The 9,671-nt window shown below is 41.1% G+C and overlaps 1 protein-coding gene across 2 annotated transcripts in view; it reads left to right on the top strand.

Annotated features, from left to right (window-relative positions):
- The first annotated feature begins 893 nt into the window (after positions 1-893).
- The window catches only part of osbpl9 (oxysterol binding protein-like 9), a 48,107-nt gene continuing 39,329 nt past the window's right edge, over positions 894-9,671 (top strand). For both annotated transcript variants that reach the window (XM_035782227.2, XM_035782216.2), the window contains exons 1-3: positions 894-1,057; positions 3,393-3,443; positions 5,566-5,644. In XM_035782227.2, coding sequence (XP_035638120.1) covers positions 947-1,057; positions 3,393-3,443; positions 5,566-5,644 — 241 coding nt within the window. In that variant the 5' untranslated portion in view covers positions 894-946. The remainder of the gene's footprint in view (positions 1,058-3,392; positions 3,444-5,565; positions 5,645-9,671) is intronic.

Genomic DNA, 9,671 nt, shown 5'->3' with positions numbered 1-9,671 from the left:
TGGCATATATTATTATTATTATTATTATTATAATATATGAAAATATATATTGCATTGTGAATTTTTTTCATCTTACTCTGTAAAAGAAAACGTTGCAATATTTTTTTTATTGATTTAGAATATTATAGAACACACCTGAAAGGTATAAATAGCACATTCTCAAATAACAAAGTGTATCTTGTCTATAGTGTAATATATTTGTTGGTGTCTCTGGTTTTATTTATTATAATTTAAGTATTTTGGGGTCTTTTGTTATGTGTGATATTTCTATATTGTTTTGTACAATGTGTGTGATGTAACAACAATAACAAAGATGGCAGAGTATGTAAATAAAATGTAAAAACTGTTTTGAGTCAATTTGTTGCTCTCTCCTGGTGTTGAATGGTTACATTTGTGGCCACCTAGCCTACCCTACTATCTCCTGGTAGCTGAGCCAGTGAGAGGCTGCCAAGTCTATTGTGATTATTACCTTTATATCAGGACATTGTGTTCTCGTTTCATGGTCTTATAGGCCTATGGTTTATTATGTGTAGGTCTATGTGAGTTGTATGTTAAATGCAAGAGTCATGGATTATGTAGGCCTACAAGACACTTACAGTAGGTATAGGGTAGGTTATGCTTTTATGTTAATATAATGAGGATTTGAGAGCCCAAATTTTGTCCCACCTACATTTTTGCTGGCCCTGTCATCATTGGATTTCTGCTTATGCCATCATGTTTCAGAAGACAGAAATGCAAAAGTGTCCTACTTTTTATGAACTATGATTATATTAATTTATATAGACATAAAGAGCATTGGGATTGACTTTTTCTATGGAAAATTATAACTTCTGAAATGTTTGACAATATTTCAGCTGTCAAAAGTCTTGCCATCCTGTGACGTTTGTGGTACGAGACGTTTTTTTCCATACAGACTCCTCCCCCAGAATCTTGGCCAAGTGTAAAGATGGCGTCAGTCATGGAGGGACCGCTAAGCAAATGGACTAACGTCATGAAAGGTTGGCAGTATCGCTGGTTTGTTTTGGATTACAATGCGGGTTTACTGTCATACTACACGGTGCGTATTTTCTTGTTCTTGATAATTAATAAGCCGAAAACCTCGTGGTGTCCGGTAGTATAAGTTACCAATGCATTGCTTGTCAAAACCGAGTACTGGAGTGGGGACAGAGGCCTGTGTGCCAGGAGTTGGGTTTGGGAATCTCAGCTGGCAGAAAAGGGCGGCGACTTTCCGCGACAGATCCATTGTTGACCAATCATATCCATGCTGGAGGACCAACTAACAAATTAAATGCCAGTATTTTCTCTACTTCCTGGAATTCGCTAACAATAACTACGATGTGCTGTGTTCTTTTCTTTGTTGCTAGCCAGCAGTATTTGTCATCGTTGTATTTATCTCATTTTCATGTCCATGTTTTGCTGTCAGTTAGACTTAAACACGGTTGATTAGTCGCGGCATTAAAAGATACTTAGTAGGAGTAATGTATAAGCATGTCAATAAAAGGTGGAGGCAAGGTTAGCTACTAATCATGTGAAAATGAAGTGTTTTTTTTCTCCTGGTTGCTTGCTTAACTTGATTACCTGCGTAATCATATAATTGTAGAATTCGCCGTTATGGTCTACTGTCACAAGAGTCCGAGTTATCAGACATTGGCTTACCATGTCATCCCTCTTGTTGATTTTTAGCTAATAAGCTTTGTCGAAGGCAGGTGTATCATTAATTGCACCCGTCATAAAGCTACATAAGCTGCTATCGACATTTCGACAGCCCCCCACACTCAGTTGACAACCTAAGCCACTTGATTCTATCATTTAAACAGCCTGTCACTTTGGTGTGTAAACTGATGGATGAGGCTGGATGTATGTAACGATTGACAGGGCTATGTATGAGTTAAATATCAGATATTTTAAAGGCAAAGAAAGGCAAACAAGCTACAGAGTTTGTTTACAAACATTCAAATGACAACAAAATGTACAGTTGCAAAAGCTACTAGTTACTGGCCTGATAAGGCATTATAGCTAAGTCAAGAATCATTGGGCATATACTCAGTGTCCAGTTTATTAGGTATACCACCCCATTCACAAAACTGGTTAGCTCCTACAGACACTGAGTCACGTGGCTTGTTATATAGGCATCGAGGTATTCAGCTACTGTTAGATTGAACTTTAGAATGGGCAAAACAAGTGACCTATGCGATTTTGAGCGTGGTATTATCGGCTGTGAAAGGCACTCTGGATCCAGTATCTCTGAAAATATCTTTCCTCCTGGCCTTTTTCCACGCACACATCTCTTACAGTTTACAGAGAATGGTGTGACAAACAACTCATCAGTCCTTGTCACGGATGGGCTATTGCAGCAGATGACCACACCAGGTTCCACTCCTATCAGTTAAAAACAAGAAGAAGCGGCTTAGGGGGGCACGCGATCACCAACACTAGACAATTGAGGAATGGAAAAACGTCACCTGGTCCGACAACTCCCAGTTGCTCTTGTGTCATGCTCATAGTAGATTCAGGATTTGGCGTAAGCTGCATGAGTCCATGGCCTGGTGTCAAAAGTGCAGGCTGGTGGCAGTGGTGTAATGGTATGGAAAATGTTTTCCTGGCACAAGTTAGGGTCCCTAGATACCAATTGAGCAACGTTTCCATGCCCTGAAGAATTCAGGCTGTTCTGGAGGCAAAGTGTGGTCCAACCCAGTACAAGATGAGTGTGCCTAATAAACTGTCCACTGAGTGTATATGTCCATGAACAGAAGGAACTTCATGAAAATATGGTCCACTGTGTCACATCAAAATGGTTCTATCTCACAGGTAACAATAAATATGCCCATTTTACTGTCATTTGCAAAGATCGGAAGGTTTCACAAAGCAGGTAGGATAAACTCTATCTCAATCCCTAATCAAACTATCTGCTGAACAATGTGACCCTTCAGTGAATGACCGTAATAGGGGCACTTTCGGTTACAGTGTATGTCATCTATAGCCTGAGTGCTGTCATGTTAACTTGTCACACCGAACATTTGGCTTGATAATGACCAATGAAGTTGTTAATAGCACAAACAGATTTGGGACCAGACTATGTCGTGTATGTATATCTATATCTATATACACACTTTAGCTATGCATGTGATACTTGCAGATGAGATGCAAGCCCAGGGCACTTACAATTCAGGTTAGCAGCTGTTTTTATCAGAGAATCTTGGTTTGCTATGTGTATGAAGTTCCATGAACTTTCCACTGGTGAACTTGATAATGAATAAACTTAAACTTGGGGTGGAAATGTTTGTGTGAACGGAGTGGGTGGAAATGTTTGTGTGAACGGAGTATGTGGAAATGATAAAAAAATAAGTGTTCTTGAAACGTCATTTATTTTGTTTTCTTCTCTTCATTTTCAGTCCAAGGACAAGATGATGCGAGGCTCTAGGAGAGGTTGTGTGCGGCTCAGGGTAAGGAACTGGCATGTTGTTCATCGTTTGCTTGGAGGGAGAGTTTGCACCAGCTAATTGAGTAGCTATTTTTCCTAACTAGCCTAATTATTTTCTCTTCTTTGTCTATATAATACACCGGGGGTCCACGTCCAGCACTGCAGGGTATCCATATATATTTATAAATGCATTTTGTTTTACATACCTACAGTAGAAAAGAGGAGTATGTTATTTCTAATGATGTCAACTTTATTTCTCAACTCCAATTACACTCACTGGAGTATCTGACATCGGCACCTGCATCACCGGGATGCCTTGGATGGGCTCCCTGAGCAAGAAAAGGTTAAAGACCCCTGCAATACAAGGCTATTAAATATAATATAATATGTTTGTGTAAAAATATTGCCACAAGATGGCAGTATTCGATGTATTCTAATTGGACTCGACAGTTACAAAATAGGATTATAATGTGGTGTTTCCTAAAGGATCCTAGCTGGCCCATTGTGTCTTGCCCTTTTCCCCCCTTCTGTCCTCAAGGAATTAAGCATACCTAATTTAGTAGCAAATGGTTCTCAGATCTGTTTAACTTTGAGCCAAATCAGAGGTTTTACTTTTAACGCTTGACAAATAGTTTGATTGAAATGTCTTTGGGGCAAACTTGTTTAGCACATATTGTTTATCAAGTGTAAGCGTATCACACTGTGTAGTTATCTTTGTTTCGTTTTTTTGACCTGTAGTTATGGCAGGGATTTTTGAGGGATCTGATGCAAAATCCAATGTCAGAACCTGTTTCCTTTTGCCTAGAGACAATGTTAGCAAGACCTTAAAAGACATCACACATAGAAATATCTACATACAGAGTAGCTTTGAGAAAATAACATTGGCTAGATTCTTTTCGATTGTCGGAGGTTTCATGCCAGCAACTAAATTTATAAGCTTCTTATTCAGTCAGATGATAGATAATTAAATTACAGAGACCTTTCTCATGTGTTTCTTCAGTTTTGTGTGCTGGTTTTAAAGGGATACGAGCATGTTATCTTCAGTACTATCATACTGCTGTGCTATACATTTGACTACTTCCAGTAGTTAGTATTTACGATTCCCCTCCTTAGCTTTAGACTAAGACAGTACTGTGGATTTTACTTATGGCTCATGGAATTTTCTTCTCAGACACATATGTAGGCTAAATGCACACCACATGTATAAACACACACATCTTAGTCTACATTATTTATAGTCTTAATTCCACTCATGGTTATTTGAACTTGCGTTCCTCATTTTGTCTGCCTCTGTGTGAAGCCGACAGCCAGGGCATCGTCTTTTAATGAGTCATCACATGGTGGTTCTAATGTGATAATGGATGCCTACACCTCATCAGCAGTACATGGGAAGTCTTAAAGTAACTTTCCAGAGAAAATCTAAATTTAAAAGTTAATATTTTGTTAACACACACCCAAATAATGTTGTTGACTCGTCCTATACTTGTATTTGTTGCCAAAGCATAATTTGGAGAAAGAACACTTCAAAAGCCCCACCTCAAACTGACCGTTTCAAAAAAGCTTGCTATTGCCTCAGAGGATGATGTCATCCTTCTGAGGAGGATGAGCTGGCTAATCAGCGGTCTACTCGCATGAATATTTTGAACGACCAGTATACGCCCACACCATTCCAACATAGAAAGCTGCTTTTTAACATGAGTAATACTTACACATTTTTGTAAGGAAAACTCTTTCACTCATATTGTAATTATTTATAGGTCCTATTTAATAGAAATCTGGAAACACTAGACAGTTAGTTTAATGCAGATTTGTGACTTATCAAACATGTTTTATTTAAATGGCATATGCTTATCTTTTATTTTTTTTTCAGGTTGGTTTTGACTGGCAGGCAGGTTTGAGATATACTGTTGCAAGGTGCCATGCTACAGCCATATCTCTTGAAATGTTGTTCTTTCTTTCCTTCCTTCCTTCCTTCCTTGCTGCTGGTCCCTAATCTCTTCTCTACCCTTATTTCCTCTCACTCCACCCAGACACCCCCTCCTCTTTTCCTCCTTCTCCTTGGTAGGTGTGTGATAGAGTGAACAAGAGAGAGGGATGGTGACGTCTCCTCTCTCACTGCCTCCTCTTCCTTTTTGCTTTTCCAGGGAGCTGTAATAGGAATCGATGATGAAGACGACAGCACATTCACTATCACTGTGGACCAGAAGACTTTCCATTTCCAAGGTTAGTCTCTTGTTCTTTTCTTTCTCCTCCTCTCCCTCACCTCCCACTTTGCTCGCTTCCCTGTCGTTTGTAGTGAACCCATCAATGCTGCATACTGCCGGCTGCTCACATGTAGGCTCTATTTGTAGCTTGTTCTCTCGCGCGCTCTCGCTCTTTCCAGCCTTTTTCTTCTTAGTCTTTAAAGGAGGATTATTTTGACGGTGCGCTAACACAAGCAGACACACACGTCGAGCTCTAGGCATTTGAATGGCTAATCATCTAGAGGCTAAAGCAAGATTTATTCCACAGCAAGATTCCTCTGTAATGGAAAGAAGTGAAGGAGGCTGTATTTAAAACCAAATTGAAGATTACTTGCATTTTCTACCGCCTATGGGAATAAAGAAATACTGCTGAGCTGCACTGCCGATCCACACCCTGAACACTTCAGAGACAGGTCTGGTCCCCTTCCCAGAACCCTCTCACCCCACCCCCTTCCTCCGGCCAGCAGCTGTACTGACCATCCACCCAGTGGACCTCTAACCTCCTTCACCCTGTCACCTCCATCGCTCCCCCCCACACAGCCACCACTACCTCCACCTCCACCAGCATTCTGTCCACGGTGGGCCCATTTCGTCCACCTCCATGCCCTCTCCTATTGCTATGTTCCGAAACTGTATGCTGTGGCTCTACAATAGGAAGGGTAAGGAGATGCATGATGTCTGCATGTTGGCCTCTTGTCAGGTTGAAGGGCATGGCTCGGTGAAGCATTGGTTATAACCTTTTCCGAGGCATTTGTGTTTGTTTTAGTAGCTTACTGCTTGGTTTGATTTTAATGTTTATGTATAGTGGTTGTTTACCATGGAAGAAGTATTGTATCTTTAAAAAATATATTTTTAGGCTATGATTAAATAAACAATATTATGAAAGATTGTTTCTAAGAGGTGCTTTGTGAGGTCACCAGTGTTTATTATGATTGTTGAGGTTGGCGAATGCTATAACATTATTATCGGTCTGATTCAATTTGAGATTAATTTCATAAGTTGGTCGAGTTAAAATGAAAACATGGTTATGACCATAGAATTCTGTCTTTTGGTCTACTTGCTCTATGATGTGTATCCAGTCAATTTTATTGGAGTTCGCCCTTTAAAAGATGCATTCGTGAAAAAGGATGCTCCTCCAGATGATTCCTCCAAGTTGGAAAGTAATTGGGGCGGCAGGGTAGCCTAGTGGTTAGAGCGTTGGACTAGTAACCGGAAGGTTGCAAGTTCAAACCCCCGAGCTGACAAGGTACAAATCTGTCGTTCTGCCCCTGAACAGGCAGTTAACCCACTGTTCCTAGGCCGTCATTGAAAATAAGAATTTGTTCTTAAATGACTTGCCTGGTTAAATAAAGGTTAAAAAAAAATATATATAAAAAAAATTATAAGATTATGTAGAAAAGATGGGAACGTCACAGCCATTATACACCCCATCTAACACCCAAGCCTGTAGGTGATTTAAAAACAATTCCTATATCACAAGGGACATACCAATTTGCACTTGACAAGGTTAACAAAGATGTATGTGCTACTCTCCCAGATGTTGCCTGCTGGAGATTCATTACTGTTGTATTCATCCTTGTAAAGGATCCAGCTGATGTTACACATTTATTCTGGTGTGGTGCTGCGGCAGGCAAGCAGGGGGGCTGTGTCGTCGTCGGAGGACTATAGCAGAGCATGGGTGAAGTATGGGGTGGCCACAGATGAAGGCTGCGGAGAGAGTGAGAATTTGTATTTCTATTTAGAGGAGCATCCATAATTAATCTGGCTCTTTTCCTGGCGGAGCATCAGAGCTGCATGAGAGGCCGTCAACTCCCCCTCCCCGCTTCCCCCCCACTTCCAAAGCAGACCTTGTGTGCTAAAGAGCTCTACATGGCCCCATACAGACAAAGCTGCTTAGCCTGGGAAACTGCTGAATGCATTGGCCAAGCCCACGATGAGCAGGTCGCGTGTTGTAGAGAGGGTGTCTAGTAGTTCTGGTAATGTATGACATACCCAGTCTTTGGAGTATACAGTGGGTCCTCATTTAGTAGTTGTGTAATACTGTGGCGCGGGATGCTGCGGTATGCTACGGCGTGTTACAGTGCATAGTATTTACTGTTAGCCGTTGTTGCCGTTAATGCTCGTTGGAACCACCAGAAGGAATCTTTGAGGGCATCTTTATGAAGCTTGTTGGTGCTTGCTTCCTTTTCCAAATAATCCTACAGAGGTCCATGCAGGCCAGACGTTTTGATTGCATTAACCTTTCTGAAAGAGCCTATTCTAAGGTTTTTAAATATTCTAGTTTTTCCAAACACAAAAATATTGCCCAGATGATCTGTTTCAAAATATAACGTTTTCCTAGAATAACCTACTAGCAACACTCAGCAAATACCTATTTGGGAAAATATCCTTTCTTTTTAATTCTGTTGTATTCCATCATATTATTATTATTATTGTAAAATATACACAGTGTACAAAACATTAGGAACCACTGCTCTTTCCATGACAGACTGACCAGGTGAAATGTATGATCCTTTATTGATGTCACCTGTTAAATCTTCTTCAGTCAGTGTAGATGAAGGGGAGGAGACTGGGTTAAAGAAGGATTTTTAAGCCGTAAGACAATTGAGACATGGATTGTGTATGTGTGCCATTCAGAGGACAAGACAAAATATTTAAGTGCCTTTGAACAGGGTATGGTAGTAGGTGCCAGGTGCACCGGTTTGAGAGTGTCAAACTGCAACGCTGCTGGGCTTTTCACGCTCCACAGATTCCCTTGTGTATCAACTACCACCCAATGCATATCCAGCCAATGGCAGGCCAGTGGTCGAAAACCAGTCTTTGATAGGGCTATGAGAGTAATTGGATAACATTGACAGTTATGACAGTGATTGTGACATTGACGGTTTTGGGTCAAGACCATCATGAAAATAAAAGTCAAAACCATTTAATAAAAAATTCTAAAAAACATATGTTTTAGCAACTTTATTTTAATATAGATATACTTTACCCATAGCCCATTGTTAACTATTTGATTATATGGTATTGTTTTGCTAAGTTAGTCCATCTATTAAACTGTATACATCGCCACCTCTTTTCGACTGTCTTTTGATGCTCTCCAATCAGCAAATCTGCTATATGCATGGATAGGAGAGATTCTTTGAAGGTCAATTCAGTTCATTGTAGATGGGAGGGGGTGGGGTAAAAAGTGGGGACTGGGGCTAACTATAATACCTATACTGTAGATCCTATGGGTGGGGGTGGATGGGTATGCCATTTTTCATTGTAACAGTAAATTGGAGGAGTGATGTGATAAAGATGACTCTCGTAGCAAAACAAATGTAACAGCTTACGACGATGGAGAACCAGATGACTTGGACCAGTCTGTCTGCAGAATATGTGCAAAAAGTGCACCTAATGGAGAATTCCAGAACCACAAACGGGACACCGATAAATGGCGAGAACTGGCAGACAGTCTAACTTCTTATGTAGGAATGGAAACCCACCTTTGTAGAAATGCTCTGTAAATTTGACGGTTAACGGGGAGAAAGTACAGTTTTTCTCTCAAATAGCGGTCCCTACATTGTTCAACAAGGTGGAAGTTCAGACAGCTAAAAGATGTCTTATATTTTTAAATAAATAATAAAAATTGTTTTTGCACTGGTCAAGTATAAATATGACTGGACACTTAAATCCCACTGTTTAGAAACAACCTACATGGTGGAATCGCACACAGCCGGCAGAATCGCACACAGCCGGCAGAATCGCACACAGCCGGCGGAATCGCACACAGCCGGCGGAATCGCACACAGCCGGCGGAATCGCACACAGCCGGCGGAATCGCACACAGCCGGCGGAATCGCACACAGCCGGCGGAATCGCACACAGCCGGCGGAATCGCACACAGCCGGCGGAATCGCACACAGCCGGCAGAATCCCACACAGCCGGCAGAATCCCACACAGCCGGCAGAATCCCACACAGCCGGCAACCTGGCTGACGTCCTGCGTTTGGGCTTGACTGGGCCCT

The sequence above is a fragment of the Oncorhynchus keta genome, chromosome 1 (assembly GCF_023373465.1).
Source record: "Oncorhynchus keta strain PuntledgeMale-10-30-2019 chromosome 1, Oket_V2, whole genome shotgun sequence".
In the NCBI taxonomy this organism is placed as follows: Eukaryota; Metazoa; Chordata; class Actinopteri; order Salmoniformes; family Salmonidae; genus Oncorhynchus; species Oncorhynchus keta.
The sequence above is the reverse complement of the archived record's forward strand: the minus strand, read 5'-3'. Positions and strand labels throughout refer to the sequence as shown.